The following is a 27,912-nucleotide window of genomic DNA, read 5'->3' as shown; positions in this document are numbered from 1 at the left end:
TGAGGTTTCAATATTTTATTCAAGTTTTATTTTACGTGATGTTAATTACAGCATTTGAAGGGGAGGAATCTAATTCCACACAAAATGAAAGACTCTAAAATGTACCCATTAAACTGCTAAAAAATAAACTGAGTGGTGAGAATACAACAGAAGTCCAATTTAGATTCCGGGTGTTGTCACCCCAGGATCACAACCACACCGGCTCTGCCCCACGCTTCGCCTGAGCTAGAGAAGTGATTTCATGCTCTGAGCAACACGGGAAAGAACTGAGTCTGAATTGTTGGCTTCGTCACATCCACCCTCTCCACCCCAGAATGGCACGAAGGACACAGCTACCACACCCAGCAAACTACTCTTGGTGTAAAAGAGGAGATGATGGACTGGGGTGGGGCAAGGTCATGAAGATCTGTCTAAAAAGTCCCTTTCGGATGAGTCTGTACACCCCATCAAGCAATAAGCCTCTCATCCGCAAGGCTAGGAGGCCACGGTTCCATTCACTCAATGTGGATTTATAAAGTGTCCACACAGTATCAGCTTCCATTGCATCCATTTGTAGATAAAAAAGAAACCTGGCATCTCTGGGAGTCACTAAGTCCCCCAAGTCTGCAGCTGCAAGGATCTCTCCTTGGACTGGGGTTTCTTCTGTACCTCTGTAGGGTAACACCTGTAACCTGAAGCTCTAACGTGATACTGAGCAACACTTCCATCCCAGACAGACAACATCAAAAGGTACACTAAATTCTGAAGGTAGCTATGCTGCAAAATAGTTTAAAATTATACGCTTGTACAGTATTCATTTATGCTTGAAACTCCAGTCCTAGACCAAGCTTGTGGCCGCCAGCGTTGACATTCTTGCCATCCAGCAGAGCTGAGAGTGTCAGTTTGATACCTGCAGAGGGGGCACCGGGGAACGGGAGAGGGGAGGGGTGGAGGAAAGAAGAGAGGTGGTGAACCCCAGACTCAGAACTGGTTCCAGCTGTCACCACTGGGGCCAAACTACGTGGGCCTTGGGTCCTCATGAAATGACCCCAATTATTCCAAGAACGCCTGCCTGAATTCAGTTCTGGAATCACACACTGTTTCCCTCCCATCCTCCCCCACTACAGTGAGTCTTTTCCCCTGCTGGCACCACACCATCAACGTCCAAGCTCCCACTATGAGTGAGACCTGCGGGCATGCATTCACACTCACAGCGTACACACATGCACAGGCAATTAACTGCCTCTCCCTGCAGTAGCCTGAATCCAGGGAGCACCCTGGAATCTTAAGACTTTTTGCAGCTTGATTCTGAATTTCAGATATTGGGGTTCAAAGGTAGTATTATCTCCTGAAGCTCTAATACAACATAAACTGGTGTACCCAGCCATACAGAGGAAACCTGCAAACCCCTTTTCCTATTCCTTTGTCTTAAATGGGGATGCTTTCCAGGTCGGTCCTGAAAACTCGCACTGGATACACAATGGAAAAGGGATGGAAGAAAATATCCAAAAATGTAACAGATGTCTGCCGGGCCATCTTTTTCTCTAGGTTCCTATTTCTCATATTCTCTCAATGCTTTATGGTGGCCCCGCACCGTTTTGCAAACGTTCAATTATAAAACCTCACATATACTCATTAACAATATACTACACAGGCACTGGAGAAGCAAAAAGATCAAGCAGCGAGCTAGCACCACAGTAAGTGATTTCACACACAACCAAGACGTACCTGGCTTTAGGGTCTGAGTGTATCCTAATCCTATCAGGCTGGAGTTGTTCACTTTCGCCTAGACAGAAAGATCAGACAGCTAAAACGTTAAGTTCTTCCCATTTCCATCTCCAAAACCAACCCCAGGGGCCGGCACTACGGCACAGTAGGTAAAGCCACTGCCTGAGATACAGGCGTCCTGTATGAGCACCCTGCTAATAACCTGAGAAAAACAGCAGAACGTTGCCCAAGTGACTGGGCCCCTGCCACCCACATGGGAGACCAGGAAGAAGCTCCTGGCTTCTGGCTTCAGCCTGGCACAGCCTTAGACACTGGCCATTGGGGAGTGAGCCAGCAGATAGAAGATCTCTCACTGTCTCTCCCTCTCCCTTTAAATAAATAAACAAACAAATCTTAAAAAAAAAAAAAAAAGAAAAAAACCTGTGGATTTCAGAATCAAATTATCTTTCCAATGACCCCTTCAATCAAATATTCATTAAATTCAATAAAAGATACATCAAACCTAGGTGTGCGCTCTCCTGCTCAAATGGTGCTTTGCAGCCTGACATGCCTCCCCAGAACAAAGCCTCTTGGCCGACCCTTTGTGCTAATTGAGGCCCCCTTTCCCTTATGTCCATGCACCGAACATTAAGGGAGCCAAATCCAGCTCCCAGCTCAACAGGGCTGTCCATAAATTATGCCCCCAAGAAGAGAAACCTCTCTGCAACACGAGACTTCCTCATTCTCCCCTGGACAGATGTGGCCTGCAGTGCCGTGAGCCAACATGACTTACTGCAGAGCCGTGCCAGCATCCAAAGGCCCGTGAGCAACTCCAGGGGGCTTACTAGGTAAGACGCCAACTGACCGCTGATATCTCAGTATGCAATGCAAGACAGCTTAAAACCCGGCGGGTCAGGCGGAACGGGCCAGGTTACAGGATAGGGCCCAACGGCCTGCCCATCTGCCTCAAACCTCGGGCCTGCACTTGCTGCTGCACGCCCGGAGGAAGCCACTCACCTCCCAAAACAGGAATGATTCTTACACATCTATTCAGATGGGATGAGGTGTAAAGGCTGCCCATGGTGCCTGGCACCCACGGTAATCACTATCCCCACTGCACAGCAGGAAAATCTCCAAGCCAAAGCACAGAACTCCAGCAATCCTGAGGGTTCCAGCCTCCGGAACAGGCAGGCCTGAGAGGCGTGATCGCACAGGTACCCACCGAGAAGCAGGCGTCAGGGTCGATCTGATACTTGGCTGCTATTCCGAAGCGAGTGTTACTGTTTCCTGCTGTCCAGGCAAGATTGACGGCCGTCTCCAGCTTCTTGTTCACCTTCTGGTAAATGGAGCCGCCAAACTCCGTTCCATCGTTCCTGCAAACACACACAGCACCGATGCCCATCTGCCCAGGCTGGTGGGCTGGCCCTGGCAGAGACGCCGGAGTCACCCAGAACACAGGGACGCTGGAGACGGATGGAACCAATCGCTGGTACTGAGAGAGGCAGAAGTTCACCGAGTTTCACAGAACAGGTAGCACGTTACAGAAGGCCTACTGAGGACGAATGGAGTCTGGAAGGTTCGGAAGAATGGAAAAGCTATTTCAGCCCTCTGCTGGGAACACCCAAAGGCACCCAGCCAACTATTCAAGCTGCAGGGAGCTTCAAATCTGCTTCCAAACACTCGATAAAGTAGAAGCAGCAGCTGGGGCACCAGGGTTTGGGGTGGTTTCTCTTTTCTACTGCTATAGGTTATTACTTTTATCAATGATTCCATCATAAAAATGCTAGGGGAGAAGCAAGAATGAGAAGAGACCACCACCAGGGAAGGCAGGAAAGGCCGGGCCACTCGAGTCCCTCACAAGGCAGCCGAAAGCACTCGGTGCCATCTGCTGCAGCCACGGCGGGGGACACAGCTGGAAACGGCACAGCCACGGCCGGGGACACAGCTGGAAACGGCACAGCCACGGCCGGGGACACATAGCCACAGCTGGGGACACAGTTGGAAACAGCACAGCCACAGGGACACAGCTGGAAGCACAGCCCCGCCCTACAGCTCAGACCACCCACCACACACCTGGGCACTCCGCTGACCCCCGCTGCATCCTACGTCCCGGGAGACTTCAGAAGGAGCCTCCTGCTGTGGTGAAGGAGACCCCGTGGGCCACACCTCCTCCCCTCTCCCACACACAGGACACTGCCTCCACTACTGGGATTATCCGCTTCCCATCCCTGCTCCACTCCTCCTCCTGACCGAGCTCTCAGAACCGAGAAGCCTGCCCAGATCAGCAGAGCTGCAGAACAGCCTTGTACACACAGGTGTGCCATCGCCACCCCCACCCCAGAGCGGTACATGACAAACTCCGAGAGGCTGCAGTCTGTCCTTGCCTGCGGGCCGAGGGCTGCACACACATCACCTATTACTACTGCTTGTGCTGTTCACAGGCACAGTGCACACGGATGCTGGCCAGAAGCACCTATCTCCACAGGGAACCAGGGACACCAATACAGACAACATGCCTGCCACCGGGGAGCTGGGATGAGCAGGCTGAGGCGGGTCAGACTGTTCCTTTAGCACCGAGTTTCTAACCACAGGCTCGGGCTCCTTTGATAAAAATACAAGGAAGATTTTAATTTCAAAATTTCAAGACTTAATTTCAAAAAAGGAATAACCATGCTCCTGGCACCAGCTGGCCTTCAAGCTTGCCTGGACTCTCTCCAACATTTTTTTTTTAAGATTTATTTACCAAGGGCTGCCTTTGTGGCACTGTGGATAAGGCTACCACCTGCGACACCGGCATCCCATATTGGTGCCGGTTCATGTCCTAACTGCTCCCCTTCTGATTCAGCTCTCTGCTAACAACCCAGGAAAAGCTGTGGAAGATGAACCAAGTATTTGGACCCATGCATCCATCCCACCTGGGAGACCCAGAGGAAGCTCCCAGTTCCTGGCATCGACCTGACCCAGTACTGGCCACTACGGCCATTTGAGGAGTGACCCAGAGGATGGAAGATCTGTCTCTCCCCCTCTCTTTCCAAGCTGCAATGGCCAGGGCTGGAACTCCATCTGTGTCTCCCACATTGGTGGCAGGAGCCCAAGGACCAGGGCCTCCATCCACTGCCTTCTCAGGCACATTAGCTGAGAGCTGGATAGGAAGTGGAGCAGCCGGACTCAAACTCAGGCTCTGTCATAGAAGGCTGTGGACGCAGCGGAGGCTTAACCCGCTGCACCACAGTGCCAGCCCCTCTCCCACACCTTTAACCACAAAGCCAGCGTCACAGTTCTGCCTCATCGTTTGGAGTATTTCCAGTGGGAATGGCACTGGTAACCGTGAAGTCAGAATGTATGTGCTGTGGAATACAACACAGTGCCTAAGGATACCAGAACAAATTATTGCTGTTTCAGTACAAACTCTCTGCTCTTCACACATATTCTCCCTGACGCAGACGCATGAATACATTCTGAATCCTCGGTTTCCACCTGACGTTGCCAGGCAGCCACCGTGCGCCCACGGGGCATCACCTGCTTCTCAGGGAACGCCGTCTCCCTCAGACAGCAAGCACACTCCCAAAGGGCAGCTTTTGAAAAGGATAAGATTTTTGAGTGACTTTAGTCTAACATTTGAGAGGGGAAATTTTCTTGAGCTTATAAATGTACCTTTTTTAAAAGGTCAGCTTTTACAGAATATCATAAAACCAAGAACGCAATGCTGCCTCCCCATGCTGGGTGTGTGCAGCCATAAACAGGGGCCAGCACTGTGGTGCTGTCGGTTAAGCCACTGCTGGTGAAGAGCATCCCATATCCGAGCTCCAGTTCAAGTCCTGGCTGCTCCACTTCTGATCCAGCTCCCTTCCAATGCACCTGAGTACCGGTGGCAAGTACTCCCTGCCACCCCCATGAAAAGCCTGGTTGTTCTGGGCTCCTGGCTTCAGCCTGGCCCAGCCTCACCACTGAAGCCATTTGGAGAATGAACCAGCAGATGGAAGACAGATCGATCGATCGATCCATCTCTGTCACTCCACCTTTCAAACATATACATAAATCTTTTAAAAACTGCAAACACAGTGAATCTCTCATTCAAGTTCATCTCTATGGCACCAAGACCAGGTGCACAACTCTGGACTACTGCAGGGCAACCCCAGTGAGCTGCCAGCTGCCCCCGCTCCAGAACCAACCCACGCCCACGTGTTTCTATAAATGGTGGCGCTCAGGCGTCTGCAGGAGACGGCTAACAGCCCCCGTTCCTCCTAGAATCAGTGCCAGTTCCCAATTCCAAGCCAAGCTACTGCTTCCCATTCCAGACCAAAATCTAAATTAAAAAACGCTTCTGGAGCGGGCACCTGGCCTTGTGGCTAAGACGCCTGCATCCCGTGTGGAAGTGCCCAGGTTCAAGTCCTGACTCTGCACCCTACTCTAGCCTCCTGCTACTGTGTACCCTGGGAGGTAGCAGATGATGGCTCAGGAAGGCAGGTCCCTGCCACACAGGAGACCTGCATCAAGTTCCTGACTTCCAGCTTTCGCCTGACCCAGCCCTGGCCAGTGCAGGCATCTGAGTTCATTTTCTCTGACTCTCTGTCCCTCCTCTCACTTAAATAAATTAAATTTAAAAAAAAAAAAAAAAGGAAAGAAAAAGAAGTAGTCTGGGGCCTGCGTTGTGGCACAGAAGGTAAGGCTGCCACCTGCAGTGCCAGGTGTCAGCATCCCATACGGATGTCGGATGTCGACTGAAGTTCCAGCTGCTCCACCAGTGACCTCTAGTGGAAAGAAAGAAACTTGGTAACTGGTGCTGTAGGTTTCTCCTCTAGAACTAAAACAGGACTTTTATGGGTGAAAATGTTGCTTCCCTTAACCAAAATCCAATGCAACTCTCAGGCTCAACTACAAACTTCGCGCCCATCAGCAGTCTTCCCTTCCCTTCGCCGGACTGCCAGAGTCTGACTTCCAAACGCCCCAGCCTGCAGAGAAGATGCTGCGTATGATGGAGACAGAAGCCACATCTACACCCCACAGATAACTGAGAGGACCCCAGGGCCCAGCAAACATCAGGGCAGGCACCCTCCTGATGGACACTGCTCCTGCTGTGATAATCAGTCATTCTGTGCATACCAGCAGCGACACTAGTGTTCACAGAATAGGAAGCACGTAAGCAGGTACAGGTTTGGTGCACCAAGACAAGACACCATCTGAGGCACCTGCTTCCCGACTGCATAATATCAAGTCACAGCTGCTCTGCTTCCAATCCGGCTTCCTGCTGATGCACCTGGGAGTCAGCAGATGACAGCCCAAGTGCTTGGTTTCTTGCCACACTCACGGGAGACCAGGATGGAGTTTCTGGCTCCTGGCTTCAGCCTGGTCCAGCCCTAGCGACTGCAGGTATTTGGGGAATGAACCAGCAGATGGAAGATCTCTTTGTCTCTATTATCATGCCTTTCAAATGAGTAATAAACTTTTTTAAGGAAGAAAACCTAAGACACTTCAGGAAATGGATAGGTGGGAAACACACAAATACTAGCAAGCCATCTGGTTCATGGAATGCCAACAAACTAATTTTGCAGTGATTAAAAGTTGGACTTGGAGGGCTGGCGCTGTAGCACAGAGGATTGAGCTACTGCTTGTGACACCAGGTCCCACATCAGAGTGCTGGTTCGAGTCCCAACTGCTGTGCTATGATCCAGCTCTCTGCTAATGCACCTAGGAAAGCAGGGCTTGGGCCCTGACGCTAACAGGGGAGACCCTGGTGGAGTTCCTGGGTCCTAACTTCAGCCTGGCCCAGCCTCGGTAGTTGTGGACATTGGGGGAGTGAAGCAGCAGATGAAAGAGTTCTCTCTTCTCTGTGTAACTCTGCCTTTCAAATAAACAAATAAGGGTCAGCGCGGTGGCTCACTTGGCTCATCCTCCGCCTGCAGTGCCAGCCTCCCATATGGGTGCTGGGTTCTAGTCCCGGTTGCTCCTTTTCCAGTCCAGCTCTCTGCTGTGGCCTGGGAGTGCAGTGGAGGATGGCCCAAGTCCTTGGGCCCTGTACCCGTGTGGGAGACCAGGAGAAGCACCTGGCTCCTGGCGTCGGATTGGCACAGTGCCGGCCATTACAGCCATTTGGGGGGTGAACCAACGGAAGGAAGACCTTTCTCTCTGTCTCTCTCTCTCTCTCTCTCTCTGTCTATATCTGTCCAAATAAATAAATAAATAAATAAATCTGCAAAGAGAAAAGGGGGGGGGGGCAGTACTTTGGCACAGTAGATTAAAGCCATGGCCTACAGTGCTGGCATTCCACATGGGCACTGGTTTGACACCCAGCTGCTCCACTTCCAATCCAGTTCCCTGCTAATGTGTCTGGGAAAGCAAAGGAAAACGGCTCAAGTGCCGGGGCCCCTGCACCCAAGTGGGAGACCCAGAAGAATCTCCTGGTCCAGCCAGATCATTGCAGCCATTTGAGGAGTGAACCAGCAGTTGGAAAATATTTCTGTCTTCTAAAAAAAAAAGATGAATTCATTTTAAAAACAGACTTTAAAACAATGGAAACTGGCACTGTGGCACAGCAGGGTAAGCCACTGCTTGGAACACCCAATTATCGTATCGGAGTGTCCAGGATCAACTCACAGCTACCCTGCTTCCACTCCTGCTTCCTGATAACATGTCTGGGAGGCAGCAGATGATGGCTCAAACACTGAGTCCCTGCCACCCGCATGGGAGACCAGGATGGAGCTCCTGGCCCCTGGTTTTGGCCTGGCCCAGCTCTGCCTTGTTACAGGTGTTTGGGGAGTGACCCAGTGGAAGGAAATCTCTCCCTCTGTCTATCCCTCTCTGTGTCACTCCACCTTTCCAATAAATAATAAATCTTTTAAAAGCTAGCAATACAAAGCACTTCCCCACCACACTCACTCGAACCCCACACATATACACTTACACATTAGTGTGGAGCTGGAATTCGTCGGTCTTGTAGCCGACGGCAAAGTTGCTCTGGGTGACTCGGGACTTGGCAGTCTCAAAGTTCATCTGGTAGCCAGCCAGCCAGCCCTCGTACCCCAGCACCAGAGCACCCCGGATGGAGGGCCCAGCGATGTCGAAATCCACGTCACAGCCCAGGTTGATGTGCTCCCGCTTGTACCCTGTCTTGATTTTAGCATTTTTTTTCCTGAAAGAAAAGAAACTGTATTAAAATCAAAACAAACTCATCTAGGGAGAATCATTCCAAGAAATCCAAATTTAGGGAATCCTAAATTTTTGTTTTAATCTCAGTTTAGGGGGCCAGCACTGTGACAGACTGGGTAAAACCTCCACCTGCAGTGCCGGCATCCCATATGGGCACTAGTTTGAGTCCCAGCTGCTCCTCTTCTGATCCAACTCCCTATTAACGGCCTGGGAAAGCAGGGAAGATGGTCCAAGTCCTTGGGCTACCGCATCCATGTGGGAGACCCAGAAGAAGCTCCAGACTGTCCCAGCTTCCGTCACTGCAGTCGTTTGGTGAGTGAACCAGCAGATGGAAGGCCTCTCTCTCTGACTCTCCCTCTCCCTAACTCTGACTTTCAAATAAATAAATAAAGAAAAAAATCGTGGGGCTTGGCACTGTGGTGTAGTAGGTCAAGCATCAGCCTGTAGTGCCAGCATTCCATATGAGTGCCGGTTTGAGTCCTGGCTGCTCCACTTCTGATCCAGCTCTCTGCTATGGATGGCCTGGGAAGGCAGTAAAGTCCTTGGGCCCTGCACCCGTGTGGAAGACCGGGAAGAAGCCTTAGGCTCCTGGCTTTGCATTGGCCCCGTTCTGGCTGTTGCAGCCATTTGGGAAGTGAACCAGCAGAGGGAAGATGTCTCTCTCTCTCTCTCTCTGTCTCAGCCTCTGTAACTCTGCCTTTCAAATAAATAAATAAACCTTTAAAAAATTATTTAAATAAAAACAATATTAGCAGTAGACTGAAACATGTCAAATAGGCTTATCTGGGAATTCACAACACATATACTCATCACCTTTAGAGAACCAATTGGTCACTCCCAAAAATGTAAATTAAAAAACAATTAGGGCCCAGCGATGTGGCATAGAGGGTAAAGCCACTGCCTGCAGTGCCAGCATCCCGTATGGGTGCTGGTTCGAGACCTTGCTGCTCCACTTCCAATCCAGCTCTCTGCTATGACCTAGGAAAGTGGTAGAAGATGGCCCAAGTCCTTGGGCCCCTGCACCCATGTAGGAGACCCGGAAGAAGCTCCTGGCTCATCTTGGTAGAATCCGCCACTGCGGCCAATGGGGGAGTGAACCAGTGGATGGAAGACCTCTCTCTCTCTCTCTCTCTCTGTCTCTGCCTCTCTGTAACTCTTTCAAACAAATAAATAAATAAATATTTTTTAAAAGGATTAAACATTCATTGTACCTTTCTTACAGTAATAACTATACTTCAAAGTAACCACAGTTAAGCAGTAGGTTCTCTTTATTGAAAGACTCAAGCTGGCTGGCACCGTGGCTCACTAGGCTAATCCTCCACCTGCGGCACCAGCAACCCGGGTTCTAGTCCCGGTTGGGGAGCCGGTTCTGTCCTGGTTGCTCCTCTTCCAGTCCAGCTCTCTGCTGTGGCCCGGGAGGGCAGTGGAGGATGGCCCAAGTGCTTGGGCCCTGCACCTACATGGGAGACCAGGAGGAAGCACCTGGCTCTTGGCTTTGGATTGGCACGGCGCATTGGCTGTAGCAGGCATTTGGGAGGTGAACCAACAGCAAAGGAAGACCTTTCTCTCTGTCTTTCTCTCTCTCCGTCTAACTCTGCCTGCCCCCCTCCCCCTCAAAAAAAAAAAGAAAGAAAGAAAGACTCAAGCTGAAAGTGAAGAGGGAATTATGAAAGTGGAAGTGTCCCTCTCACACACTCTCCAAGGAGTTACTGAATGTTGATCGGCACCAGCACCCCATGGGAAGCACACGGAGCCCGCAGGTTTTAGCCCATCCCTACAGGAGTCTCAATGAGATGAGGCCCCTGGACCTGCAGATTTCCAGAAAACATGGCGGGGGGGAGGGGGCAGGGAAACAAGTTAAATGACACCACACAGTCACACAAGGAAACCCCACAGGAACCACGACCTTGTGTCAACAAGTCAAGGACAAGGTAGAAGAGGAGAGCCGGAAGCAGGGGCACCTGCAGCTTCCCATGACAACTCTGATCTGTGAAAGTCACGAAAACCCGAGCAGACTAGAGATCTGACAGCATCGAGGAACTAAGACTAGTGTTTTCCCACGCAATACTGGGATGATGGTTATGCTTCTTTATAAAGGATCCTTACCATTTAGAAATGCACACTAAAGTACTTACAGGTGAAATTATGGGCTGTTTTCACTTAAAATAATGTAAGGGTGGAGGGGATTTGTATTTCTGGCCATCTAAATACAATATGATCAGCCTCGAGTTGGCAATCACAAAACCAGCAGACAGGAACAAGTCGAGGACTTAACACTTTATGTTTGAGACTTTCCATAGTAAAATATTAAATGTTAAATATTCTAAGTTCTCAATGAGACAAGACTTTTAGCAGTCACAGTTGAAAAACCAGCTAACACACTTCCCAAGCAACAATGAAATTTGTGCCTCAGGACCTCAGTTTTAAGTTTGGAAAGCTTCAAAGGGAAGAAGGAACAGCCAACTAGGGTCTCTCTCGGTAAGAAAAATTTTAAATAAATCCACCTTGGTCTCCCCGTTCTTGGGGGGAGAGAGCTTGGGTTTTGGTTAAGTGTCCACTGGGTACCCAGCTGGGCAGTGTGACTGGTGAGACAGTTGTTGAGGTGCTGACATTTAAAAAGAGAGGGAAGGGGCTGGCATTGTGGTGTGTTAGGCTGGACCACCACCACGAAGATGGCCCAAGTACCCTGCCACCCATGTGGAAGATCTGAAAGGAGCTCCAGACTCCTGACTTCAGCCTGGACCAGCACCGACCACTGCAGAGTGAACCTGCAAATACAATCTCAATCTCTCTCTCTCTCTCTCCACACCCCAACTCTTCCTTTCAAAAATAATAAACAAATCTTTTACAAAGGAAAAGAAAGAAATCCAATGTTTTTTTAAAGGGGGTGGTGGTGGCAAGAAACATACCCATCAGGCATCCTCCAAGCGCCAGATAAAAGTCGCTGCACCCACAAGCTGTGAGGCCTATGGCAGGGTCTCTGCTCACCAACTGCACCACCCACTGTCTCCCTGGATTCCAGCCAGTAGCTCAAGATCCTCAAAGGAAGGGGCAGTGCCGGGGCCAGGGCTCAGGCCTATCCACAGGGCTCTACTCTTTCTGTCGCTGCGTACCACAGCTGTGGAGTCTTTACTCTGTCCACATTAAGGGGATTTTTTTTTAAGCTATTTAAACAGTGGTGCTAATCTGACAAGCACCTGAGAGATGTATGAATCTGCTCTGTGACTACCAAGCAGGCTTCAGCTGGGGCAGACATGCAGGGTAGGTGCCAGTTGCTAATGAGGTTGCAGCGTCACCCAGGAGTGGTCCACACTCCGCAACCTGCAAGCACCAGATGTTTCCCGAGCTGCACCCTCAGTCACTGTGCAAGCCACCATTCCTTTCCAATCCCCAACAGCAGTCGGCAAAACCAGCCCTGAACACCCAGGGCCAGCAAGACACACACCGGGCACCCTCAAGCTGAGCATCCCCGCATCGTTCTCCAAGGGATCATTCTCCAGGGCTTCTTGGAGATACAGCTGACAGCAGCGGCGGGAGGAACACGTCTGACGTAAGTCCAGGACAACTTCTGAACCCAGAAATAAAGAACTAACCAAAAGAACAAGGAGGCTTGGGCAAAGCACACAGGATGCAAGCTGAAAGAGCACCCAATGGCCACAGGCAGGGCAACTGGAGCAACAAAATAAATAATAATAGGATTTAACCCTGAGGATAAAATCCACATCCGTGAACCCACGCGAATACAGACATTCACAAGGGGCAGAAGGGACAGCGCTTCCCTAAATTAGATTCCAATTAATTAATAAGCGAAACATGACAGGAACATAAATTCATCAATTGCCAAACCTAACTGTTGCTTGCAAGACTTCACCAGTGGATGCTACTATCTTGTGAGACAAAACAAAAAGAACACACAAGACACTTGTTCATCACAAAGAAGAAACAGTAGCTTTACAGTGGAAAGACCAGGCAGGCATCACCGTACCCAAGCGACAGAAGTTGTATTACCAGGGGCCAGTGCTGTGACTCAGTGGGTTAAGCCACCTCTCGCACCACCAACAGCCCATACCAAAGTGCCAATTCAAGCCCTGGCTATTCCACTTCCAATCCAGATTTCCGCTAACACGTCTGGACAAGCAGCAGATGATGCCAAGTACCCGGACCCATGCTACCCACTGGGAGTCCTGGATGGAGCTCCTGGCTCCTGGCTGCATTTTTATTTGGAAAATAAACCAGCAGATGAAAGATCTCTGTCTCTCCCTCTCTCTGCTACTATGACTTTTCAATAAATAAAATTTTAAAAAATAAAGAAAAAGAGCAAAGCTGAAGTGGGCAGGGCCAGCACTGGGGCGTGTCACCACGGTCTTCCTGAGTCGGTGCACCGAGGACCCACTGGTGCATCGCATCTGCAGCTCCCGAAGACGCACAACCTGAACCTACACACGAGGAAGCGTCACACAAATCCAAACTGAAGGACATTCTGCAAAACTGGCCACTCTTCTTCAAAAGCATCAAGGTCATGAAAACCAAAAAAAAAAAAAATCACAAATATGCCCCAGATTAGAGGAGACAAGGAGACCAGACCCCTAAGTGCAATGCAGGATCCAGAGCAGGATCGCGATCAGCAAGGCATCGGGAGACACATTAATTTGTTCTATGTCAATATAAGGCTGAGAGAAGGACATAACAGAATTCGACATACTGACATACTATTTTTACTGCATTTTTATAAGTATGAAATTATCTCAAAATAAAAAAAACTTTCCTGTGTTTCTTACTGCAGGGTCTGGAGCCTTCTCTGCAAACCTCTCAAAACTAATGGGAAATCCCTTACAAATCCCAAGTGTGCCAACAGGACAGCTGGCACAGCCTCTGGGCGTGTCATGCAGCCCCTGAGCCTACCGGAAACCCCATGGGTAACGACCATGACCGTGATCACCGCACAGTGCCGGGGGCAAAGGGACAAGCAAGAAGGCATAGCCCTGGCAGGAGCAGCTGCAGCAGAGAGAACAAGAGAAGAGCCTGGACTTGGTAGATCCTCCTGCGAGCAAACTTTTTTGGAAGGTGAAAAAAAAGGCAAGAGGAAGGGAAGAAAACAACACAGGGTGGCAAGAAATGAACCTCATCATGCCACTGAACTGCACACTCAGAGATGGCTGAGATGGTAGGTTTTATATGTTCATTTTAATTTTCACTAATTAAAAAAATTAAAGATTAAAATTCAGTACATGCCCCGATCCCTCATCAGTGGATAATTCCCCCAGGGTTAGCAGACGACCACTTGGAGCAGGAAAAAGCGAGCTTGTACAGGGGACAAGAACGGCTCCTTCGGCCACTTAGACAAGCGCCTGGGAACTGGGGCCCCAATAACAAATAAGCCTGCTCTGCTTGTGTCCAAGGGCCTGGGGCAGAAAAGCACAGCCCCAGAAGCAACCCTGCAGTCAGACCTTCACTGTCTCAGGGTCCCTGAGCAAGAAGCCAGCCTGACAGAGGGGGGCTGGGAACAGGGACCAGTTAGCCTGGCTTCCAAACGTCACCTGCTATCCCTCAGCGTCAACCACTCACAGTAGCAGCAGCCTCAGCACATAAAATACAGCATTACTCAAGCGGAAATCCTACAGCCTCCACGGCCAAGGCCAGGCAAACACAAACAGGGCAGAATCTTTATTATGAAACATGGCTGACTGATGAGCCAAAGAAAGGAAGGTGGGGCAGCAAGGTGGGGTGTGGATTAACACCCAAGGCCTGGATACCCTCAGATCCCTAGAGGGGCCTGGAACAAGTGCGGGAGGCACTGGAAAACACGTCTGTCCAGGAAACATCATTCCTGAACCAAGCAGTGCCTGTCACAGCACAGTCCATTCATGAATGGGCATGAGTATGTCCTGGGACTATATCGAAACCACGGAACTCAAACTCACAGGTCCCAGAGGATGTCAGCCCCGTCCCCAAAACCCTTTGTCACAAACAGCTCCCAGTGCCTGCAACATCACAGAAGGTCCTTGTGGAGAGAGGAGATGAGACTCTTACCCAGTGTTAGGCGAGAAGGAGGAATCGAAGGTCAGCTTCAGTCCACGTGCAAGCTGAACGGAAAAGAAAACCGGCAGCAAGTTTAGTGACAAGGCAGGCTAGCAGGTGTGCGTGAATCCACGTCTCGTCACAGGCTCCAGTACCTGGTCTTCCACGGTGATCTCGGTGCCCAGTGTGTTGTCGGTGTTCCATTTCTCCGTAAACGTCAGCCCGTACTCGGTCCACCTGTACTTGGTTTCCAGACTGCCCGTCACTTTGGTGGTCTCAGTGTTGGCTGAGCCTGAGCTTGTAAATTCCTACAAACAAGAGATATATTGGCCGGCGCCGTGGCTCAACAGGCTAATCCTCCGCCTTGCGGCGCCGGCACACCGGGTTCTAGTCCCGGTCGGGGCACCGATCCTGTCCCGGTTGCCCCTCTTCCAGGCCAGCTCTCTGCTGTGGCCAGGGAGTGCAGTGGAGGATAGCCCAAGTGTTTGGGCTCTGCACCCCATGGGAGACCAGGATAAGCACCTGGCTCCTGCCATCGGAACAGCGCGGTGTGCCGGCCGCAGCGCGCTACCGCGGCGGCCATTGGAGGGTGAACCAACGGCAAAAGGAAGACCTTTCTCTCTGTCTCTCTCTCTCACTGTCCACTCTGCCTGTCAAAAATTAAAAAAAAAAAAGAGATATATGGAGCCACAGCCTGCATCCCGGGACCAACTCACAACAACGAGACACCGGCAATGGGGGGCAACAGATGCCTCCCTCCCCTGTAACTCGGCACTCCCATTCCATCCCGCCTCCAGCCAAGGACAGAGAAGCAGCACCAGGCTAAGGCTGACAGAGCAGTAATTCAAGCCCAAAACTCCTTCCTTCCAACAGTGACTCCATGCACAACCTAAGGGGAACCATAGGCTGGCGCTGTGGCATAGCAGGTTGACCGTCACCTGCAAAGCCAGCAGCCAATACGGACACCTGTACAATACTCTGCTTCTGCCGGCGCCATGGCTCAACAGGCTAATCCTCTGCCTTGCGGCGCTGGCACACTGGGTTCTAATCCCGGTTGGGGTGCCAGATTCTGTCCCAGTTGCCCCTCTTCCAGGCCAGCTCTCTGCTGTGGCCCGGGAAGGCAGTGGAGGATGGCCCAAGTGCTTGGGCCCTGCACCCCATGGGAGACCAGGAGAAGCACCTGGCTGGCTCCTGGCTTCGGATCGGCGAGATGCGCCGGCCGCAGCAGCCATTGGAGAGTGAACCAACGGCAAAAAGGAAGAGCTTTCTCTCTGTCTCTCTCTCACTATCCACTCTGCCTGTCAAAAAAAAAATACTCTGGTTCTGATTCAGCTTCCTATTAACACGTCTGAGAAAGCAGCAGAAGATGGCCCAAGTGTTTGCACCCCAACCACTGAAGTGAGATCCAGACGGAGTTCCTGGCTCCTGGCTTCAGCCTAGCTGTTGCAGCCATCTGGGGAGTGAACCAGCAGATGGAAGATCTCTCTTTGTCTCTCACTGTCATTCTGCCTTTGAAATAAATAAAGGGGACCAGTGAGTTTTCTTAATAATTATGTAGTTAGGCACAGGTCAATTTTATAACAAGAAATCCAAGGAAAACTGGAACTACATGAGGTCTGCTGTGATGTTCTGAGTGCTAGCACCTGCTGAGTTGGGGACCGCCAGTGTGGACCCCATGACTGTGATGACCACAAACCTCCCCAGTCTCAGCGCATTGTTTTGGCTTTGCCAGGCACACCTGGGCAGTTATGTGGTTAACAATAAGCACACACGTTCTGTGCGAGTAAGACAACTTACCAATCCATTTTCGGACTTTGTTTTCAAATCAAGCTTTATTAAGCCAAATCCTACAGAAAGAAGACCGCAGTTAACAGGTGAAATAATGAAACCAAAAACAGCATCTCCGCCCTTCAGCCCTTTCCAAACACTCTGGGTGCTGACCCCACCTGGGCCCCACGTGGGCGTCACCTGCACTCCCCGCGGGGCTGAGAGGAAGGTGTCCCACAGCCAGCAGAGACACACCCATCGGCTTCGTGCACACAGTGGGCTAAATTTAGAATCTGCACCCACAGAGCTGCTGCACCTGTGGAAGGGAAGACGCTAGGGTCCACTCATCGGCAGCAATCCATGGGCCTGCCCCGAAAGGGGCACAACCAGCAGAGCTCATCTCCCTCCCTGGCACAGAAGTGCCCAAGAGGCCAGCGCCTGCAGTACCAGCATCCCATATGGGCACGGGTTTGAGTCCTGGCTGCTCCACTTCCAATCCAGCTCTCTGCTATGGCCTGGGAAAACAGCAGAAGATGGCCCAAATCCTTGGGGTCCTGCACCTCCATGGGAGACATGGAGGAAGCTCATGGCTTCGGACTGGTGCAGCTCCAGCTGTTGTAACCAACTAGGGAGTGAACTAGTGGATGGAAGACCTGTCTCTCTCTCTCTCTCTGCCTTTCCTTCTCTCTCTGTGTAACTCTGACTTTCAAATAAATAAATCTTCTTAAAAAAAAAGAAGAAGAAGAAGAAGAAGCGCCCAACAGCTGACCAACCGGGGCCTCCCAAACTGTTATGGGTAAAATCGCAAACATGCCCACCCAGCCTGTGAGCTGAAGAGGGTCCCCTCCCGGCTCCACTCACCGTAGCCCTTGGTGAAGACATCCCTGGCAGATTTGCCAAGATCGGCATATGTGGGAGGTACAGCCATCTTCTACTGCAATAAAAGAACCGCCAGAATAAATATGCTGGTAATTATGGAAATTAGTTTACAATCAATAAAAATTATTAGCTACAATTAACAGCCAATTAAAAAAGACGTTCCAGGTGCCTCACGTTCCCAGATACAAGCAGCAGTGTGCGTTGTCTTGTACCTGTTTGCAGCTAGGGCTTGAGGCCCCAGTAAGCCCCTGCTGTCGGAGGTTCAGCCTCCTCTGCTCGGCTTCTCCAGGGCTAAGGCAGGCCCGGGGCACAGTAGGAGCCAGGAAATATTTGCTGAATGAATTAACTGCCAAAGACGCACTCCCGAGTCAGCTTCTCTACTGAATTGCAGCACTCTTGCCAATAAAACCGATCTTTAAGGATGCTGGCCGCTAGGACATTAAAGGTGTAGAGGAGAAATAGAGCCTTTCGTGGCAGCAGGTCTTCTGCATGGGTCTGATTCTACAGCTCAACAGACACAGCCACAAGGTGCCAGACAAACCCAACTTCTCACACAGCTTCTGCCCTGGAGGGGAGCCCACAGGGAGGGAGCCACATTCCTCACCAAGCCGGCCATGCTCATGGCCAGAAATCCAGCCGCAACCTCCAGGAAATGTAACTTCAATTTGTGCTGAGGGAGAGCGAGATGGGCACTTCACCCACTTGGGGCAGAGGCTACGTGCCCCTGAGGATGCCCACATCCCATGAAGGAGTGTCCCAGGTCGAGTCCCACCTCCGCTTCTAATCCAGCTTCCTGTTAATGAGCCTGGGAGACAGCACATGATGGCTCAAATACTCAGGTTCCTGTCACACACATGGGAGGCCCGGATGGAGTTCCAAGCTCCTGGCTCTAGCCTAGCCCAGGTGTGACTGGGAAGTCAAATAACAGATGGAAGATATTTCTCTGTCTCTGTCCCTGTCTTTCCCTCCCCCTGTCACTCTGCCTTTCAAATAAATAAGTTAAAAAAAAAAAAAAAAAGAATGATTCAAATAGTCCTTGTCCACACAGAACCCCTAGAAGGCAATATTCTGAAACTGTGCACACAGAATTAAAATCCCAATCCTGAAGAATGTCCTGTGTGCTCTGTCCAGAAGGAGAGAGTTATTCATGAGAACAGTGCCACCTGTCACCCTTTTCCATCTGCAGAATCATTCCTCTCAATGAACCCAAAGGACACTTCCATGCATTTTTAAAATACAGTATGCTGAAATGACCACAGTGGACGTCATACACCCAAGTACGCGTGCACAAACACACTGCAGTCACTGGTGACCAGCATCCCGCTGTAAAGCAGCTCAGATGACCCCAGGGGTCAGTATCACAACCGGAAGCTGTGACCCAGGCCTTCACTTCAGAGACATTGCAGGGAGCCCACAGGGCACCGGGTCTGCTGTACAACAAACCAGAGAGCACCACAATTTCAGATCACAAAATCACGGTCTGGGCCCTATCTCGTTCTTTCAGAGCTTTGCTCATTGTTCCCAGCTCATGTCAGTGTGAGAGCAGAGAAGTGCAGTGAGCTGTTTACTCCGTCCTATTTTTGTTGCTGCTGCTGTTGTTATTTCTTGCACATGACCAGGCTGGAACCATAGGCGGCTCAGCCCACATTAGGATCAGAGCAGAGAAGATGGGCTGCCTCGCTGGTATTTAAGTCTGAGCTATCCCAGCTTGTTCCTTCCTCCCAAACCCACAGGCTCCAAGTCCTTGACAGATACCCCCTGCCTCATGGTGGCAATGCCTCAGCCACCACACCTGGCCCTCTTTGGGAAGAAGCCAGCACAAAACCACCAGGAAGCCCTCTTTGGTGCTGCGCCCTGGGGGCAGAGGAGGAGAATCCTGGGCCATGGGCTGCATCACCAAAGACTTGCTCCTGGCCCTGGCCCCATAGAAGATCCACCCCAGAAACTGCGCCCATACAGTAGCCTTCACACATGCACTGGTTCACTGCCCAGGGAAAAGGCAGCACACCCATCATTTAATATACCCCAAATGCCCTCTCTTATCACTAATCCTCAAAACCCAGCAAGCAAAACCACCTGTCAAAATACACTCCAGCTGCAGCAAACATCAGCCACTAAGGAGATTACTGCCAAGGTCAAGGGAGTAGGGAGGGCAGAGCCCAGATACAGCCAGGCTCTCCTGGGGCTGGAGACTTCCCTCCTTCAGGTGCCACAACTGCCCATTCACTGGTACGAGCTGCTGGCAGGTGAACTGCCCATGAGCCAGAACACTTTCTTATGTGCCCTTCATGTTAGCAATTCCAGATGCTGTTTTCTCACATCTGTGTCACATCCCTTCTTCACCTGCTTAGCCAGAGACCCTCAGGGAGGCGTGTGCTTGCCCAAGTAGCATCCCCTCCCCCCCCGCCCAGTACAGCACCTTGCAGAGGAAAGTCACACAGGAGCCCCAACTGCATGGAGTCAACGGCCCTTGAAGCACAGAAAGATGCCTGACTCTTCACAAAAGGCCCAAGTGCTGTGCACCCCCTGCTTCCTCCTCCCCACCCCACACACACCAGACCCTCGCTGCATTTATCTGACCAGACTCAGGAAAAGCCTGACACAGCACAGCCTTTCCCTAAAAGCCTCAGTTTCCTGACAACTCAACAGCACCCAGAAAACACCCATTTTCATGGTTCTCAGAATCCACTGCAGAAGTAATTGTCTGGCAGGAATAATGATCACCCAGGACCTGCGGGAAAGAGAACTAGGCACAGAACCCTGCCGGGTGCTGACTCGGGGGCGGAACCCTAGCCCTGGCCCCTCCCAGTCCCTCCTTCCATCTGATCTGCTCCAATCACTCAGGTCTGTGCAGCTCCCAGAGCCCATCTGTCTCTGCAGTACCCAGCCTACAGGCCTTCCAAACCCAGCCTCCAGAGACCAACCATGAAGTGGGGCGGCCTGACATGCAGACACAAACCAGAAGATGGCCTGGGGAAGACAGTCCAGGTCTCTCTGCCTGCTGAAGGCTCCAAGCAGAGCCAAGGACTCGGTTCCCAAGGATGAGTGGGGTAAAAGGGAGGAGCAGGACCAGGATGAGCAGCCTGCAGGCAATCACTGATGGCTTTGAGAAGGACAAGCCAGCTACACCAAGAGACACGAGTCCCAGTTTCCTCTACAGGCTGCCTGCTCACCTACCCAACCTTCTTCTGGCTGACCTTGAGAAGTTATTCAAGCTCCACTCCAGCTAAGGAATGAAAATCCAGCCCACAGTGTACACTCAGAGGCCAGGGATAGTGTATCAGCCGGCACGGTCTGCATAACACACTTACGTAACCTCCATCTGGGGGCACACACCCTCCCTGACGCACCAGCTGCTTGACAGTCACAGCTGCTCTGCTTAGTGTCCCCACCCCTCGCACACACCTACCCCCAAGTCACATCCTTGAACTCAAAGCACTCCAGAACCTGCCATGCAAAAATGTATCCCAAATATGGCAAACACAGTGGGTGTTTGGCACAGTGGCTTCATCTGTACCCCATGGCAGGATGCCTGGTTTGAATCCCAGCTACTCTACTTCCAATCCAGCTTCCTACACACGGACACCTAGGAGGCAGCAGAGGACAGCTCAAGCCCTGTCACTAGGAAGGTCTCCACAGGGGACCTGGGTGATGTGCTGGGCTACTGGCTTCAGTTTGGCTCAGCTCCAGCTGTGATACATATTTGGGGAGTGAACCAGCAGATGAAGATCTCCAACTGCCCCTCCGCCTCTCACATAATACATAATTTTCAAAAACTCAAAAGCTACATGTGTTGATGCCAAAGCATGAGTAAGCATTGTGGCGCAGGTTATGCTACTGCCTGCAGTGCAGATATCCTGTACAAGCAAGCATGAGTGCCAGTTCAAGTCCCAGCTGCTACACTTCTGATCCAGTTCCCTGCTAGTGCATGTGGGAAGACAGCAGATGATGGCTTAAGTACTTGGGTCCCTGCCACCCATAGGTGAGGCCTGGATGGAGTTCTAAAGCTCCTGGCTTCAGCCTGTCCAAGGCCTGGTTGTTGAAGCCATTTGAAGAGTGAACCAGCAGATGGAAGATCTCTCGGTCTCTTCACCTCTCTCTGTAACTCTGCCTTTCAAATAAATAAACAAATAATGGCTGGTACTGTGGCATAGCCGGTAAATCCACAGCCTGCACTTCCGGCATCTAAAATGTCACTGGTTCAAGTCCTGGCTACTCCACTTCTGATCCAGATCTCTGCTATGGCCTGGGAAAGCAGAAGATGGCCCAACTGCTTGGGTCCCTGCACCCACATGGGAGACTCGGAGGAAGCTCCTGGCTTCGGATTGGCTCAGCTCCCACCATTGCGGCCATTTCGGGAGTGAACCAGCAGACCGCCTCTGCCTCTCCATAACTCTGGTTTTCAAATAAATAAATCTTTTAAAAATAAACAAATAAAGGATGCCAAGGCTCCATAAATAACAGGCATTTGATACAAACTGCTATTTGATGAGTTAATGAGCATCAAAGTATCACTGTAATGGGTGGGTAGAAACTTTGTATCTGACAACAGGGACTACTAAGCACATTACAATGTAACCAGGAAGGAGGCACCTGTAGTACCAGCACTGCTAGAGGAGGGAGACTCCCACTGCCCACTCCAGCCTCCACCTTGGGGTAGGGAGCTGAGCTTCAGCTGGAGTCTGACCAACTCTGGAAGGGGGCTCTATGTCTGACCTCAAACCAAGACTGGACTTTACTCCCAGGGTCCCTGGGAGCCACTGTGGGGTGCCTGTCACATCTGTTTGGGAAGCTCACTTAACGAGCAGATTGGCAAAAATACAAAGGTCAATATCCAGTGTCAGTGAGCGTGTAGAAACCAGTGACTCTCCTTCATGCCAAGTGAGAACACAACAGGTGCACTTCTCAAAGGACAATCACCCAGCAATAACCCTAGTGGCAATTCCACTCCCAGGAATCCACCCCACAGTAGTAAACAAGGCACCCAAGGAGGTGTTATGTGCACACTTCCAGCCCCAGCACTTGTAACACAATGCTCAGGAGTAACCTAAACACCATCAGCAGGGCGGTGGATGACCACAATTTGAGGTACCTGCAAAGTAAAGAAACTACACGAAAATAAAAAAAAATGAGGTGGGGGCAAGCAATTGGCACAGCGGCTAGGACGCCAGCTGAGATTCCAGCACCTGTATCAGGGTGCTTGGGTTTGAAGTCTGGTTCCAACTCCTGGCTCCAACTCCTAACTCCAGTTTCCTGCTCATGCAGACCTTAGAAGACAGCAGATGAGGCTCCAGACTCCAGGCTCCTGGCTTCAATCTGGCCCAGTCCAGCTACTGCATGCACTTGGAGACTGAAGTAGCACACTGAAGACAGCCCTCTGTATCCCTCCCTCCTTCAAGTAAAAATAAAACAAATACGATGCCCATTTATTTTACTTCATTATTTAAGCCACATCTATTTGTATTTTTAAGGATTCAGACAGAAAACTTGAAAAGTTAGCCAGGGTCTGAAATTCAGCCATGCTGTGCCATGTCGCTTCCAACAGGCAGTCACAACAGAAACACCACAAGGAAAAGTTACCCAGAGTCTATACTGGTTCCAAGAACAGATTCCAACCACACTGGGATGGCAGGGTCATCTGGCAAGGCCTACGGAAGCAGGTCCACCTGCAGGTGACCCCCAACAGGTGGCAAACCCTGCCCAGGAGGCAGGACCAGGCAGAACTCCCAGACCAGCCCAGGGCCTGGGTCAGGAGGACACAGCAAGCCTGCTGCCCCATCTCAGTCTGAAGCTGCCCAACAGCTAGGACAGCCCCCAGGGCAAGCAGGCACCAAGCACCCACAGAGACCCACCCTGATATACGCCCTTTTCTCTGCAGAGGCTCCCTCAGAAGGACCCAAGGGCCAAGGGCAAGCCACCACTGCAATGGCTGACATGGAGAGTAGAGTGGTGTGGGTCCTCCACGCTCAGCCACTAACAGCTAGGAGAGCTCCTAAACATGAAAACCCCTCCAAGGGCAAGGGTGTGGCAGGTCTGGGAGCCTCCCTGCCACGGCACTTCCCAGTCCATCCAGGGACCAGGTGGCAGGGCAGCAACTCCAGGCAGTGCTTCTGGCCTTCACCACCTGTGTGGCCTTGTACAAGGTACTTGCATGCTCATCTCACCTACAAAATGTGGCTAACAGCGCCTTCCCAAGGGAGATGATACAAGCAGTTAGGGAAATGGCTGGAACACTTAGGAGGCCTGGCACAGGGCAAGTGCTCGAACCACAACCCATTACATTGGAAGCTCTTTTCTTGCACCTCCAGATCAACAGCCTCTTCCATGCCCTGGAGCTATTGGGCAATGGGCTTATGCTTGGGTGCAACCAACAGGAGGCACTTGCAGAAGACGGAAGTTTGGAGAAGGAGGTCTGAGGATCCACTGCCAGGCTCCCTTCAGACAGGGCCTCAGGTGGACAGTGACTATTTCCCTCTACCGATGGCCACAGCTCCTGTCAGAGAGCCCCCTGCCCCTGTTCCATCTCCCTCCCAGCTTCTCTAACTGCTGTGCCCCCTCTCCCAAGGCCACACTCCTAGCTGGGTACCACACACCCCGCCCACATTTTTACAAATGCTTGAACTCTGTTGGATGACCCCATGAAAGCATAACCCTGATTCCTTCAAGGGCTCTGAGCACTGAGCACCCAAACCACAGCTATCAGTCCTCACGGTCTCCATCAACACACTACCCCAGGATTCCCCTGGGGGAGACAGAGTTAGGGAAAAGCCTTTGGCACTGCTGTTTCTCCAACATCATGCTAGTGGCTTGGCCAGTCTGCAGAAGGGACATCAGACCAGCCAGGGATTAGAGCCAAAGGAAAGGCAACTTCCCCAGCACGGCCAGCTCACCCTCACAGACACACAGCCACACCTTCTTGCAGGGAAGGGGCCGTCCAGGGGAACAGTCCCTGGTCCACCTCCAGGATGCTGGTAAAGACCATGGCCCTGTGCTCTGGCAGCAGGTTTGCGTTTGCAAAACATCTCTCCTCCCCTCCTCCCTCCCGCAACAGTCTCACAGGGGCAGCCCAGCTTTCCAGCATTGCTTCTATTTTAAACCGCCCTGGCAGCTGGGCCAGCACCAGCACGGCCTTCGGCGAGACTCAGGAGAATGCAGCTGACTGGGGGCAGCCCATGTGCCCACCTGCCCACCTGCCCACCCGCCCATGGAGGGGAGAAAGCCCAGGCTGTGGCCAACACCCATGGTCTGGGTCCTGCCTGACCTCTGGCACCTCACGTTCCTACAGCCCCACTGCCTGGCTTGACCCAGAGGGGCTAACACAGACAGCACTTGGGCAGGCAAGCCTCAGGGCTGGAATGGGCCCGAGTTCTGACCCTAGACCACTTTCTAGGTGTATGACCTTGGGCAAGTCAGAGCCTCTCCACCTGTCATTTTTCTACAGCTCCAACATGGAGAACACACACCCAGCCTGGCACCATGGGGAGGACTGAGGAGCTGGTTCAGACGAAGCACAGAGCACAGGGGCTGGTGCTCAGCCAGCACCCAGCAAGCTCATCTCTTATGCTAACGAAGACTGTTGAGCAGGTTGCCAAAGGTAACCATCAACCCCAGGGTCCAGAGTCCTCCCTGTCCACAACAAGGTGTTGTTTAACTGAGCGACTCCCACCTCATCCCAGGGAAAACTGACCCTTTTAATGAACACACAGCAATGCTGTCCTTAAGATCCACAGCGGGGGCTCCAGAGACCCCCGTCCACTGCCCATGGGCTTATAAACAATCTGCCCGGTGTACAAGGGTAACGGCTCCCATCTGAACAGCCACTTCCACTTCTTAAACCATATTCACATCCATCAGCTCCTCAAAACGGCCCACGGAGTGACAAACACAGTGCTGACAGCACAGGCGCTGGCCCCGGCCAAACCAGGCCTGGAATCCAACTCCATTCGGCTGACCGGTGTGACCTTGGAGTAGTTCCCTCACCTCTCTGTGTTCCCCTACCTGTACAATGGCAACCGAACCTCTCCCTGAGGGCTCGCAGGCGATGGACTCGGGGTTACAGAACATACCGCAAGCCCCCAGGAGGGTGACCACAAGGACTGTGACGATGATCACCACGCTTTTACAGCAGAGAAACTAAGGCACAGCAAAGTGACCTGGCCTGTACCAGAACTGGTGGCTCATACCAAACCGCCCCTGGGAACCCTGCTCTGCAGGCCTCTTCCCAGCAGTGCTGGGAGCAGAGCTCGGCCATCCACTCACCCCGGTCCTCTCTGAGAAGCAGCTATAGGGCGGAAGATCCAGTTGGCCCACCTTTCTCAGCTGCTACCACTGCAGTGAGCCCCCTGCGGGCTTCCTGCAGGTTTAGGCTGGCTCTCAGCCACACTGGTGCTTCGTCCAGTCACCAGCACCAAAGACAGCACATGTGGGAGGTCTCACCGAGGGCAAAGCGGGCTTCAGTGCTGCAAGGACACTAACGGCTAGAAGCAGAGGTGAGTGACCCTCCTCACCACCCGCTTGAAGTCCTTTGTCCACATGTGCTTGGAGTCCAGCAGGCATCTCCTTGCTGCGTGGTCCCCCTGAGCCCCAGCTTTCTCTGCCTGCCTGCAGCCCCATCTGGAAGCACACAAGTGAAACCAAGCAATGGCTGAGAGCGGTCCCCACTCGCAGGGGCCAGGTGCCCATCACACCCTTCCCCTCACCACCAGTGGAAGAAAGCGCCTTTGGGAGAACTGGATTCACCCACAGCCCCCCACTTGCAAGCCCAGAGCTTCCTATGGGGACGGAAAAGGAAGGACACAAAGCAGCTAGCTCACATCAGGAAACAGTCAGCTTCTCACTGCTCCAGGGTTGCACCTCCCATTCCAGTCTAAATATTTATGACTCTGCTAGGCAGGGCTGTGTTCAGGCAGGGACTAGGAGAACTGGGTCCCTCCAGGGATGCTCAGGTCCAGGGCATACAGCTCCCACATGTGCCCATTCAAGAATGCCACCAACACTCAACATGCACCTGCTCCATGCCGCTGCTGGAACAGGAAGCCAACCCTCTGTCCTCAGGGGTGGATACAAGAGTGTTTGCCCCACACACCCTTCTATTGCGTGCCAGAGGCCCCACCGCAGGTGCTGAGAACATGCAGACCACAGAGGAGCTCCCTGGCCAGGGCTACAGCAGGCAGGCCCCAGGGGGAGTCCACACAGGCCCTGCCAGGACCACAACGGGAGCCCCCTCCCCTGGGGCCTGGGGTGGAACAGGCTCAGGGTAAGGTGGAGCCGCCCTGCATTCAAGGCCTGCGTGAGCAAGCTGGATCCTCACCCTTTACCCGGAAAATCCCTCAATATCCGCTAGACACATGCCTGCTAACAATCCAGCCATCAGAACATTGAAAGCTACTGGAGCTAAGTTCGCTGAATCCCACGTGGAGCAAAATGGCCTGCGGGGACCGCGGCCGGCCCCGCCCTCCCCTGACCTCAAGGGTGAGAGTCGGGTTCCAGTTGAGGCCTTCTCCCGGCAGGGCACGGCTCCGAAGGCTTCGTGTTCACCGTCCCGGCTTACTCTTCCCCAAAACCAATCGGGGGTGACATACGCCGTCGCCCCCACTCCACGAGCGAGCAGGCCGAGGCTCGGCGCCCTCCCAGCTGTGTGACCTTGGGCACGCGCCTAGGACTGCAGGCCTCACATCCCAGGTCAGGAGCCAGCTTCCGGGCCGCACAGCCTCAGGGGGCGAATGAATGAGCGACCGAAGGCCGCGGGGGCCACAGCGCTCCCCGCGGGGGTCTCCTTCGCTGGGGCCAAACGCCTGCCCTGGCCTAAGCCGACTCTGGCCGCTGGCACGCACGGGAGGTGCCGGCCGCCAGCGTCCCCAGGCCTGCGCGGGGCCGGGCGCTCGCGGGCACGAAGCCCCAGGCGCTCGCCCAGCGGCGGCAGCGCAGCCCGCACAGGCCCGTGGTCCCGACTCGGCAAGCGTGGGTGGCGGGGGTCTCTGCTGGGCCGGGGCGTTAGGGCCGAGGAAGAGAGGGCGCGCCGGAGAAGGTCACCCGGACCCGCGGGGCCGGACCTCCACGCGGCCCCTCCGCCCCGACGGCCTCCCGTCCCCGGCAGCAGGCGCCTCCGCACACCCAGCGTCGCGCCCCAAGCCCGGGCCCGCCCAGGCCCGCCCGCGCGGCCTCCTCTGCGCGCCGCTGATCCTCGAGGCCCGCGCCAGCCGCTCCGTTCCCTCCCCGGGCCCGGCTCCGAGCCGCGTCGCCCTCGCCCGGCCCTCCCGCTTTCCACCCCCGGGAGCCCGGCCCGCGGCCCAGGACGCACGCAGAGACCCGGCCGAGGCCGCAGCGCCTACCTCAGCGGCGGTGGCGGCGGGAGCGGCGGCGGCTGCGGCGGAGGCTGCGGCGCCGAGGAGCGGGGCGCAGCGAGCGGCGGGCCGA

At 52.8% G+C, this 27,912-nt stretch overlaps 1 protein-coding gene across 1 annotated transcript; it reads right to left on the bottom strand.

Annotated features, from left to right (window-relative positions):
- On the bottom strand, positions 1-27,912 carry VDAC1 (voltage dependent anion channel 1). The gene is made up of 9 exons (XM_062189164.1): positions 27,828-27,912; positions 17,479-17,551; positions 16,648-16,697; positions 15,006-15,158; positions 14,863-14,915; positions 8,588-8,815; positions 2,909-3,059; positions 1,708-1,765; positions 1-889 (listed from the first exon to the last, which is right to left on the bottom strand). The coding sequence occupies exons 2-9, from the start codon at positions 17,543-17,545 to the stop codon at positions 798-800; spliced, it is 852 nt and encodes a 283-aa protein (XP_062045148.1). The 5' UTR covers positions 17,546-17,551; positions 27,828-27,912; the 3' UTR covers positions 1-797.

This window comes from Lepus europaeus, chromosome 4 (genome assembly GCF_033115175.1).
Source record: "Lepus europaeus isolate LE1 chromosome 4, mLepTim1.pri, whole genome shotgun sequence".
NCBI classification, from domain to species: Eukaryota; Metazoa; Chordata; class Mammalia; order Lagomorpha; family Leporidae; genus Lepus; species Lepus europaeus.
Note: the sequence above shows the minus strand (reverse complement) of the source record. Positions and strands in the feature narration are given on the sequence as shown.

What these genes read in the sequence shown, in the direction of transcription:
- VDAC1 (XM_062189164.1), bottom strand. Translation starts at nt 17,545, where the DNA reads ATGGCTGTACCTCCCACATATGCCGATCTTGGCAAATCTGCCAGGGAT. An exon ending in AGATCACCGTGGAAGACCAG is followed by an intron (nt 14,916 to 15,005) that starts GTACTGGAGCCT and finishes TTTTCCGTTCAG; the next exon opens with CTTGCACGTGGACTGAAGCT. An exon ending in CACTCAGACCCTAAAGCCAG is followed by an intron (nt 890 to 1,707) that starts GTACGTCTTGGT and finishes CCCCCTCTGCAG; the next exon opens with GTATCAAACTGACACTCTCA.